Consider the following 12,252-nt stretch of genomic DNA (forward strand, 5'->3'; position numbering starts at 1 on the left):
AACAATGTTTAAGAATATTCAAGAAAATAACAACACATTTAGAAAACTAGAAAGTAAGGATATGCCTTCTAAATTAGTACTAACTAGTAAAAATTACATTCATGCTACGTTGCGGGTTCGAATGAAGTGTGATTAGCATTTAAAAACTGACATAAGTTACTCTCAATCTTATAGAATTGTACTTTCAAATGGACCGTCAGTCACATATATACAATATATAGCCATGTATGTGTGGTTGTGTATATGAGTGTGTGTCCATAAAGTCAAGATTGATGACGAAAATCCCTTCGACCGTGGCAACAATTCATAAAGATTTTACATGTTATAGAATTAAGCACAATTGTTTTTTATATTGTACTTTCATACTTTCTCATACTCAGACAAACAAAAACATAAGATAAATGTAAAATACTTTTTGGCCAGATCAAAAAACATAACCACATAAACATGTTATTTTTACCTTTAATCAAAATAGGTTGTTTATTCTGTTAAAGCATATCAGGAGATAAAAAACTAAAAACATAAAAATGTAAGTACATTGTCTTTTCATGTTCAAAATCATTAAAAACATAAAAATGTAAGTACATTGTCTTTTCATGTTCAAAATCAAACCAGGTGACTGCAAACCTGAAAACAATAAAGTACATTGCTCTTTTCAGAAAAAGATACCAATTGACAGAAAACCAAACATTAACACCAAAGTCTATATTTTTTTTAAATGGTCCCTTTTGTAAAAAAACAAAAAAAAAACAAAAAACAAAAACTTACATTTACTCTCCTTGTACTACTTAATTTTTTTACTTGCTTTCTTTGCCTCATTCAAAAAAAAAAAGGTAGCATTTCAAGTGGGAGAGTATTAATTCCATCTATTTTACCAAAACCAATCTGCAAATTGTAGTTTGAGTTCTCACTTTCTCGTAGTTACGATTTTCTTTTTCATATATAGGTGGACAGCCTAAGCTCACCTTGGTCCAGTAGCAATAGTCACCAACCGAGTCTTCTGCGGAGCCTAAGTTCACCCTTCTTCCCCACCAAGCCGAGCATCCCCTAACGAACCTCCTCGTACTAATAACATGTAAATGTTGAAGATTCTTAGATAACTTATTTAGATAAAATGAAAAAATAATTTATATAATCACATTACCTTTTACCTAAATAAAAATATATTGCCAACCAAACCTAAGTGCATCAACAACCTTTTACAGTAACATGAGAAATAAGTGGATAATAACCTTATTTAAATGTTATTGCTTCCCGATCGTATTATATGCCTCAAACCTAAAACATATATATGTTATATAGATACTCATATTATACATCAAGGTTAGTCGTTCATTAGTGTTGTGGCACAAGAGAGACACAAAGGTTAAACGAGTGTGATGTTATGTCATGAGAATTCCTAAATGTAGATGAAGAAAGTAGGAGTTGCGTTTAATTTTTCGGGACCAGTGAGAGATGAATGACCAGGAACACTCAACGTCATGTGTCTGATTTGATGACGATTTGTAATCAAAGTATAGAGAGAAAAATATGTGTTGGAGCACTTGAAGAACTTGCATTCTAATTGATGGATTCTTAGTTATGTGTTTTTCTATTATTGTATTTAGATACAAATTGATCGAGTGAGGGAATGAAAGAGAGTGCACAACTGGTGTGAACTGGTACGACGATGAATGATCTCTGATAACCATGTTCTACATAATCCGGAAACAACGAAGTTAACAAAATGTGCTCTGAAAAAACAACAATGATATTTTTTGAACATTTTTTAAACTTCAATGATATTTTTTGTACTAGAATATATACGTTGTTGGTATTCTGTATACAAATAATATACTTTAATGATATTTTTATACTAAAAAAACAATGATATTTTTTGAACATTTTGGAAACTTTATTACCTTTTTAGGTTATTTTTCCATTTATTTGTGGTAACCGGTTACCACAAAGTTTTATTTGAACACATGTGTACTTCGTTGGTATTATGTGTACAAAAAATATACTTTAATTTTATTTTTGTACTAAAAAAACAACAATGATATTTTTTGAATATTTTGAAAACTTCGTTACTTTTTAGTTCATCTTCCTTGTCGGATAGACCAATTTATGGGAACATTCACGGGATGGCCTTTTCTTCTTTTATTTTGAAGTATTTATTCATTATGTAAAGGAAATCATTAATCCTTTTCAAAAAGAAAATTATATTTTTTTAAGAAAAACACATTTAACTTTATCGTCAAATATAAATCAAAAAACACTAGTGATTAAAGTAACAATGTTTAAGAATATTCAAGAAAATAACAACACATTTAGAAAACTAGAAAGTAAGGATATCCCTTCTAAATTAGTACTAATATTGTATCCAGTTTAAGAAAGTAGTCATGTCGCGATTTATTACAAGTTTACAACTTTGATTACTATCATCATTTATATCAAATAAATATTTAATGTATATTTAAAATTATAAATAACTCTTCTTAAAAGAATAATCATTTGTTATCTAGAGTCATTTCTAAACATTATGGTAAACCGTCATTTAGTCTAACAAACAACCTATATACACTTAATCTCAACAATTGTATATAGATATTATCAAGAATGGCTTCATAGATTAAGCTAAAAAAAACATGGCTTAACATTTTAAGACACTAACAGTATACACAAATGCCTTTTTTCCCACCTAACTCCTCTCATTTTGCAAGTTGCAACCGATGAGTATTATTGAAACCGATAAATATTATGAAATTCATTTTTATTTTTTTAAAACATGAGCAAATTTGTTATTTAGATACTGTTTAATAGTTGTTGATTAAATCGTATCTAACCGAGCAATACAAAGCCCTGAATCTAACCGAATTAGAGGCATTTCAAAAGACCGAAGACCGAGTCAGAGTTATCAAAGAGTTATCAAACAGTATGAATCTGACTGAGTCAGACCCAACAGAGCCTGTAAGAGGCATATCAAACAGCTCCTTAGTCTAGAGTTATTATCAAACAGTATGAATCTAACTGAGTCAGACCCTATAAGAGACATATCAAACAGCTCCTCTGTTCATAAATTATACAAAAACATCATTACTCATTCACCCACTTAAACATTTTTCCCACCATCACAAACAAAATCACTCTACTAATTTTATTAGGGAATGCGGAAATGTTGAACATCAAACAAGATTCATTTGAATGACAAATCCATTCAGAAACAAATAAAAATGTTTATTACCAATCATTTCAAACATGACATAATAAAACAGTTTTTTTTTTTTTTAAATTGAGTCATTTCAAGCTGAATTCATTTAAAAACAAAGAAAATTCCCAACCAACAGCATCGTCAATCACTAGAACTCCAAGTTTTTTTGTGGTTTTATGAACCCTGTAAGAATTTGAGTATGCATTAGCATTCCAGATTATTAAAATAGCAAGATTTTTTAAATAAAAAATGAATAACATGAGCATAAATCATTATCTTTCTATAATAAATATGCATTGCAATGTATCTTTTTTACTTCTGATAAACTATAGTGAATCATGGCACTTCTACAAGAGATTGAAAGATAAATTAATTGTTGAAAGTGCCAATGTCAAAATCAATAGGATTTTTTTTTCCAAAGTGAGATTGTGAAATGATTAAAATCATGTGTGAAATCCAAGATTGATTATTGTGGTCAAACATAAATAGCTAAGAGCTTCATTTTCTTATCTTTTCTTCTTTGAAATGGTTTTTTTCTTCCTTTGTGTTCTTCCACTGTTTATTTTGCTCAGAGTCTCTTTATTGTTCTTTGAGTATAAATTTTTTATCATTTTGTTCTTTGAGTCCCTTTCTTACATTATAACACAAATTCTTTTAACTTCGTAATTCAAATTTTACACATAACCCATCTATTAAAGTTAACTGAAACAGTCATGAAGTTCTAGTATGTTCCCAACATAATTTAGGGAGGGCAATGTATAGAGACTTACACTAATGTATATGCTAAAAGAACTTTAGGTTTTCATTAGGTGTCATTAGGTTTTCCCTATAACATAAAATTCAAACTGAACATAGTCCTAGATCCTTCATTAAAACATAGTATTCATCAAATTTTCAGCCAAACCCTCTTCTAAGAGCTTTTTTAAAAGCTAATCATGGCCTAATGAACTCAAAAAATATGGAGAGATTCTTAGCCAACAGAATCTATCGAATTCGTAACCTGAAATTCAAATTGAACAGTGCCCTAGATCGCAAAACCCTAAAATGAAATCTAAATCAACAAAACTAATCATCAGTCAAAACGCACATCTTTTAGAGATTAGAAATTGAAACGAAAAAACTAACCTCGAAGGACGATGCGATTGGGCTTGGATCTATTAAGCGTTGGCAGTTTTGGGGATAAGAGGGATGGAATTGCCCTGACCCTGCTTGTTAGATTGTTTGAGTTTCTGCATCTGGATCATCCTCTCCATCACAAGCTCATACTCGCACTTCTCATAAGTGTGGCGCTCGTCCTCGCACTTCCATGGCAGGTAAAACTCGGATTGCCGGCACTTGTTGAGTGGAATGAGCAAGTGTGCGCACTGGTCTCTATAGGCCAACGGCACCTTCGCTTCCACCATTTCTTGTCGTGTTGCGATCATTGGCTTCGATGATCCTTCTACCTCCATCTGCAGATTGTTGTATGAAGATCGCTTCGAGTCTTTCTTTCCCTAGCGAAGAACGACTCCCCTGGTGCCTGTTGATACGAAATTACGAATAGAGCTGCTCCTACTCACCACCCCCAGGCCCTAACTGGATCAGATTCACAGGCCCAAAATAGTACTAAGCGACCCAAGATGAAGTATACAATTACAAATATACAATGTTGGGATAATCAAAAAATATCAAATGTTTTGTAAAATATTGGTGAATGACTTAACTTTTTGTATTTGTCAAAATGATTATAACGTTCGACATGACCCATTTTGGAAAGGTTTTCCTATTAGATGCGACTTAAATCGGTTTGACATTTGAATATTTTTTTTTTTTTGACAAAAACTACACGAGTTCATGGGGATTATCATTTTGATGATCATAGTGATAAAGAATGATATTCTCAAATGAAAGATAATAGGTTCAAATCTCATTAGAAGACTATTTAGAAATAGATTAGTTTGACAATTAAAAAAATCCATAAATTTCTTTCTATTTATTTTCACAAACTTATCTCAAATACCACCAATACAACTTATATCAAAAATAATTATGTTATTAAAAGTAAGTTTATCCAACCAAATACATAAAAGAAGTTTTTCTATCCTAAGTGATGCATTTGGGTTTCCAACGTGACGCGTCAGTAGGGGCGCATGGTGGATATATGATTAGGTTCATATTGTGGGTTGTGTTAGAGCCTCTCTTCCTATTCTTGCCTGATTAAGGCTTTGGGGTTCGAAGCATGACCTGAACACCTGATTGAGGTATACTCGGATGAGGTTTCGACTCATAATTGATCATGGTATGCTAGATGGATGGAAAGGCCATAGGTTGGGTCCATGGTTGTTGTGGAAGTGTTGTCAGACTATAGGGTAGTCGTAGCATTCACCAGGTTGATAGGCTGTTGTGGAAGTGTTGTAAGACTATGGGGTAGCTGTAACATTCACGAGGTTGATAGGTTGTTGTGGAAGTGTTGTAAGACTATAGGGTAGCCGTAGCATTCACCAGGTTGATATGATGTTGTGGAAGTGTTGTAAGACTATGGGGTAGCTGTAGCATTCACCAGGTTGATAGGCTGTTGTGGAAGTGTTGTAAGACTATGGGGTAGCCGTAGCATTCACCAGGTTGATAGGTTATTGTGGAAGTGTTGTAAAACTCTGGGGTGGCCGTAGCATTCACTAGGTTGGTAGGCAGTGGTAGAAATGTTGTATGACTAAGGTGTAGCTGTAGCATTCGCTAGGTTGGCAGGCAGTGGTAGAAGTGTTGTAAGAATGCGGGGTGGCCGTAGCATTCACTAGGTTGGCAGGCAGTGGTAGAAGTGTTGTAAGACTTTGGGGTGGCCATAACATTCACTAGGTTGGCAGGTAGTAGTAGTAGTGTTGTAAGACTACAGGGTGGCCTGTAGCTTTCACGTGGTTAATGAGCAGTTGTGAGGGTGTTGTGAATCTACGATCTGGCTTGTAGTTTTCTCAAGGTAGGATTAGACCATGGCAGGATGGCTTGTAAGACTTGATAGGTTTTATACAAACAATCCTATGTGTGCATGCAACCCTAATTTGGATCTATGTTTTCTCTATTAGACATACAACAAATGAACACAAAAGAAAACCCCAGCATGCATCTAAAATTTTCGAAATACACAAATAAATATTAGAATACATACCTTTGTTGCTATATAGTAATAACAACTAGTTTCTTGAATTTCCTTTGCTCTTGAGAACAAGTACCACAATTGTAGTACCTCTAATGGCTCACAAACACACTAGGTGAAAGGATGAATATGAGAGAAAGGAAAGAGGGTGGATTGCTCTAGAAATCGGCGCTCTTAGGGTTTCTTGAAGCTTGGCCGAAAATCTAATGCCTAGGGGTCTTATTTATACTTGAGGCTAGCTAGGGTTTTACCTTAGCTTAGGGCCTAAGCAAGTCCATGGACCTTGTGACATCCCCATTTTCACGGCCAGAAAAGACCGATTTTTGTTTATGCTTTATAAAAATCAGAGTACTTCTTTTAATAAAAATGTTGCGAAATTTGTTCCCAGAAAAACATGATAAATACGTTATCAAAGCATTTCCGAAGAAATGTATTTTTATTCATTTAAAACATTTGGGATGTCATCGTCAATACAGAAACATAAGCATAAACAGAACTTACATTCATTTACACTAGTGATCTACATCTCTTTTAAATCTCTCAGTGCAAAGTAGCTTCGTATCGACACCTGTGATACAAATAAGCTGGAGTGGGTCAGGTTGGGAAACCTGGTGAGTACATAGAGTTTTCAACCCACAATAATATAATTATTATATTTAAACATCAAACAATCAACCCAATTACCCATCCCCGTTATCTTCTTTAATATTCCTTAAAGAATTATCTTAAGGGTCATCTCCTATATCATATTTACCTTTCATCTTTCTACCTCACATTTCCTTATATGCTCGTTCCTAAGGCATGAATACGTAGTTACAACGTCGCCTTAACTCGTAATTCATAGTAAGGGTTAGAGTATCATCGCATGAATATACAGTCACCACATCACCTGGACTCGTAATTCATCACCTACAGGTTATAAGTCTGCTGGTGTTTCCACGGGTTGTCTAGAATATTCCGTGGTCGCCATCTATACTCTAGTAGATGACTACATCTCCAAATTCTCGGACAAGGTTATAGTATCTTTCATCCTACATCACCGATTCATCATCACCTATCCATCACCTAATTATCATCACCTTCCTATCATCACCTATCTCTCATCATTTTATTTCATCACACACCAACTATTTCGTCTACCCATGTTTTATCCCAACGTATTTGTAGATATAAAATAAATATATATTTAAATCATTTAAAACATGTATACAATCATTCATCCATCATAGATAGCAAGTATTCAGATAATATGCACACATAGTACGTAATTTATATAAAATACTTCATATCTATGTGTAAGATGAAAGGGACCATGCACTCACCTGTTAAAGTGATGATTCCAAACTCAGACAGCGCTTCGTTACTCTTAAAACAATTTCCTTCGACAAAACCTAGTATCAATACCACTAGGGTTTAGTCTAACGTTAACCGCGACTAATTAATAGTCTAGCTATTATTATTATTATTATTAGTATTATATAAGCGTTAAACAACACTCTTATATAACTCATAATAATATCCCAAATAATTGTTTTAAGGTCCTAATAATGTTACTATAATTAATTAGAAGTTATATTAAAAATAGCGTAGGCGTAGCTTACTTACAGCGAGTTTTTATTAAAAACCGGACTTTGCTGGAGCAGCGTTTCCGAGCCGAAAGCTTTTCTTCTCGGAGCCGTCGGGCGCTCCGAGGATTTCTTCTCGTGCTAGGGAGGTTCCCTAGACTTGGGAGGGGTTTAGGGAGGTTAGAGAGAAGTTAGAGAGAGAAAGAAAGGTTTGAAGGTGTGAGGAAATTATGAAGAGTTCATCTCTTATTTATAGGAATTGTATAGTAAAGTAGTCTCCAAGCTTCGTCCGTAACTTTCGCATACGAGCTCCGTTTTTGTCTGTCTTTTTACCGTTGAGTTCCTATTAATGAGATCTTCAACTCTCATTTAGACCTCGTTTGCTAATTCTCATTCTATCTCGGATTTACAAAACTGTATCGAATTCGTCGCGCTCGAAAAGTAGAGACTAAGCTTCGTCCATAACTTTCGCATACGAGCTCCGTTTTTGTTTGTCTTTTTACCGTTGAGTTCCTATTAATGAGATCTTCAACTCTCATTTAGACCTCGTAAGCCCAAAACCGCTCGAACTAAAATTCGAGTTTCGGGCTGTACACTACTAAGCCGAAACTTCGAAAAATCATAACTTCCTCATACGAAGTCAGATTTGGGCGTTCTTTTTATGGACGCTCTCGGTTTAACGTTTTCTACGACTTTTGTTTAGATCACTAAGGCTAAAAGTCGCTCCATCGTAAATTCACTATTTACGCTTCCCGGTGTCGTGCCGGTTTTGCCGTAAAACTTCGACGGGCATAACTTCTTCGTTATAACTCGGATTTTGGAGTTCTTTATATGTATGGAAACCTTGAGAAATATTCTACAACTTGGTTAAGATTATTTATTATAAATAATCTTTTGCCGAAAATTCGTTTTCGACACTCATTGCCTCTAAATTGACTAGCCCGGATCTACGGGCGTTACAATTATCTCCCCCTTAGGATGATTACGTCCCGGAATCATCAACAAAACAGGGTTGTATAATGACTCCATACGTTATCTCTTCATCCTAGGTATTAATCGTAACTTCTATGTTCCTTCAAATGTGTATCTAACTTTTGGTCTTCTTGACTGCAAGCGGTGCTCGAACTTGCACCTGCTCGTTAGACTCCAAACTATGACATTCGAGTCACAATCTCGATCCTTGATGGAGACTCCTTCTTCTTCTTAGAAAGCTTAAGATAAGCTCCTCTGTTACTACAACATACCGATGTGTCATATTCTAATGACCTCTCATCGTGTGCTTAAACTCAAATCTCTTAGAGTTAAATTCCAGAACAGACTATACCTTCCTTCATGTTCTAATGTGACATAATCACATCTTAAAACTTAGTATCTCTAGCTACAAGCCTTTTTAGCGACAATCGCAATACTTCTATTGATCGCTTTGATTTCAATCTTTTGGTTTAAGTCGGACGCTACATCAAACTTGGTTCTCTGAACCACGTAACCTACTTATCGTAGTCGAACTCAATTTGATATGACCACTAGGGTCGGAATAACAATCATCTTCGATGGTAACGACATACTCGAATAAAACGAAATCAATTACTAGCTTCTTGGTAACCTTGTGACTTTCCCTGATCCAAGCGTGAGTCCTGTGCTTCCGGTAGTATAGGCCTCTACTACCATTCACACCTACTCATACTCGTCCCAAGTATTATCTCGCAATTTTTCCAAATCACCATACAAGAAAACCACACAATAACTTAACATATCAGATAACAAAACGAAGGTTTTATATTATTTCTTGAAACGATTACATAGGTGTTCAAGTTCACCCTAGACTATGCCTCTACTAGGCTACATCATACGAAACTATGGCTACTGCATAATCCGATCTTCAGGTAAGAAGTCCTCATTCTTAATTCCTCGCGTTGTTGTCTGCTTCATCGAGGATCATGTGGAATGCCCTTGGTTTCGGCGGTGCATTTGGTCTTGCAGCTTTGTTTTTCTTTGGACAGTTCTTTGAAATATGCCCATCATTTCCACATTCGTAGCACTTCTTGTTGTCGAATGTACAATCTCTGGAATAGTGACCGGTCCTACCATACTTATAGCACGTCACTTCTCCATCGCATCTTCCGAAGTGCTTCTTCTTGCACTTCTCACACCACTTGGCTCCATTCCTTCGGTCGTCCAGGTTAGACTTCGAGAACTTTCCCTTATTATCAGGTTTTGAGGATCCTTCCAGCTTCCTCTTCTCTCCAACTTCAACTTTCTCCAGACCCTTTTCTCTTATTTGGGTCTCAACATTCTTGGCTGCCCAGATGGCGGCTTTCAAAGTGGTTGCTTGTTTGACCATTGGACCAAAATCCGCTGGTAATCCATTGGCAAACCTGTTGACCTTGGAAAGTTCTGTTGGAACTAAATAAGGAACAAGCTTCATCTTCTCCGTAAAACTTGCAGCGTACTCGGTGATGCTCATTTTTCCTTTCTTTAGGTTTTGAAACTCGTTGTTGATCTCTAGTAGATCCTGCTCAGAGCAGTACTGCATTTTCAGTTGCACCAGGAAATCTTCCCAAGACATCTTACTTGCTTCTCCCTTAGGCATCGTATCTGCCAATATCTTCCACCAGCTCAAGACTCCGCTCTTCAGTTGCCTGACCGCAAAGACGGTTTTCTGCTTGTTGCTACAGTCGCAACTCTCAAACACCATCTCCATCTTGGAGATCCAGTCCATAATCTCAACCGGCTTCGGGCTTCCGGAAAGACTTGGTGGTTTTGCACTCAAGAAGTTCTTATACCTTCGCCCATCCTTGTCGTTTCCCCTCTCCGGGTCATCCCTTTGTTCACCTTGAGTACCTACTTGACTCACTTGGCGGCTATAGTTCCCTTCCTCCGATTGCTCGGGAATCGGCTTGGTTTGCTCGATGGGCATGGTAGGTTCGTCCCTATTTTCATGCAACATCTGTCTCATTTCCTCCCTTTGTTCAGCTAACATAGCCTGAATCATGGCTTGTACTCCAGCCATGGTGACTGGCTCAGGCGCAGCTCCCATTACAACAGGTATTTGCTCAATCACCGGGGACTGTTGATTCCCATTTCCGTTTGCATTCACGACTCCGCTTCGGGTTCTAGCCATTCGATCTATAGACGTTTGGTGTATAATGACGATAATTAAGATAGGAAAGATTTTATTTATGATCGACGTGTAAATCTTCCTATTATTCCGAAAAGTTACATGGCAGTTCTAATACCGTATCTAAACGTTTAGAAATCTGAACACATAAAATTTCCAGATCCGGTCGGCAACAGACCATAGATCCGTTCAGACATTTAGCATCATAAATCATTTAGCACATAAAAGCATGTTAGGCATTTTCACTAAATAAGCTAGGGCTTGTGTCTATTCAGGTGTATTACCTAAGACACACTCCTCACAATCATTGCTTAGCATTCTAAGTTTAAGTCTAGAAATAAATCCATATTCCTAGTTCGCTTAAACTAATGCTCTGATACCAACTGTGACATCCCCATTTTCACGGCCAGAAAAGACCGATTTTTGTTTATGCTTTATAAAAATCAGAGTACTTCTTTTAATAAAAATGTTGCGGAATTTGTTCCCAGAAAAACATGATAAATACGTTATCAAAGCATTTCCGAAGAAATGTATTTTTATTCATTTAAAACATTTGGGATGTCATCGTCAATACAGAAACATAAGCATAAACAGAACTTACATTCATTTACACTAGTGATCTACATCTCTTTTAAATCTCTCAGTGCAAAGTAGCTTCGTATCGACACCTGTGATACAAATAAGCTGGAGTGGGTCAGGTTGGGAAACCTGGTGAGTACATAGGGTTTTCAACGGGTTGTCTAGACTATTCCGTGGTCGCCATCTATACTCTAGTAGATGACTACATCTCCAAATTCTCGGACAAGGTTATAGTATCTTTCATCCTACATCACCGATTCATCATCACCTATCCATCACCTAATTATCATCACCTTCCTATCATCACCTATCTCTCATCATTTTATTTCATCACACACCAACTATTTCGTCTACCCATGTTTTATCCCAACGTATTTGTAGATATAAAATAAATATATATATTTAAATCATTTAAAACATGTATAAAATCATTCATCCATCATAGACATCAAGTATTCAGATAATATGCACACATAGCACGTAATTTATATAAAATACTTCATATCTATGTGTAAGATGAAAGGGACCATGCACTCACCTGTTAAAGTGATGATTCCAAACTCAGACAGCGCTTCGTTACTCTTAAAACAATTTCCTTCGACAAAACCTAGTATCAATACCACTAGGGTTTAGTCTAACGTTAACCGCGACTAATTAATAGTCTAGCTATTAT

At 35.8% G+C, this 12,252-nt stretch overlaps 1 protein-coding gene across 1 annotated transcript; it reads right to left on the bottom strand.

Moving 5' to 3' along the window:
* Positions 1–3,174: 3,174 nt before the first annotated feature.
* On the bottom strand, positions 3,175–4,741 carry LOC145117632 (NADH-ubiquinone oxidoreductase B18 subunit). Its single transcript, XM_079053930.1, has 2 exons — positions 4,316–4,741; positions 3,175–3,373 (listed from the first exon to the last, which is right to left on the bottom strand). The coding sequence occupies exon 1, from the start codon at positions 4,639–4,641 to the stop codon at positions 4,348–4,350; it is 294 nt and encodes a 97-aa protein (XP_078910056.1). The 5' UTR covers positions 4,642–4,741; the 3' UTR covers positions 3,175–3,373; positions 4,316–4,347.
* Between the last annotated feature and the right edge of the window lie 7,511 nt (positions 4,742–12,252).

The sequence above is a fragment of the Lactuca virosa genome, chromosome 5 (assembly GCF_052849685.1).
Source record: "Lactuca virosa cultivar CGN04683 chromosome 5, Lactuca_virosa_CGN04683_v6, whole genome shotgun sequence".
NCBI lineage: Eukaryota > Viridiplantae > Streptophyta > Magnoliopsida > Asterales > Asteraceae > Lactuca > Lactuca virosa.

Coding starts and splice junctions, on each gene's coding strand:
- LOC145117632 (XM_079053930.1), bottom strand. CDS start 4,641: ATGGAGGTAGAAGGATCATCGAAGCCAATGATCGCAACACGACAAGAA.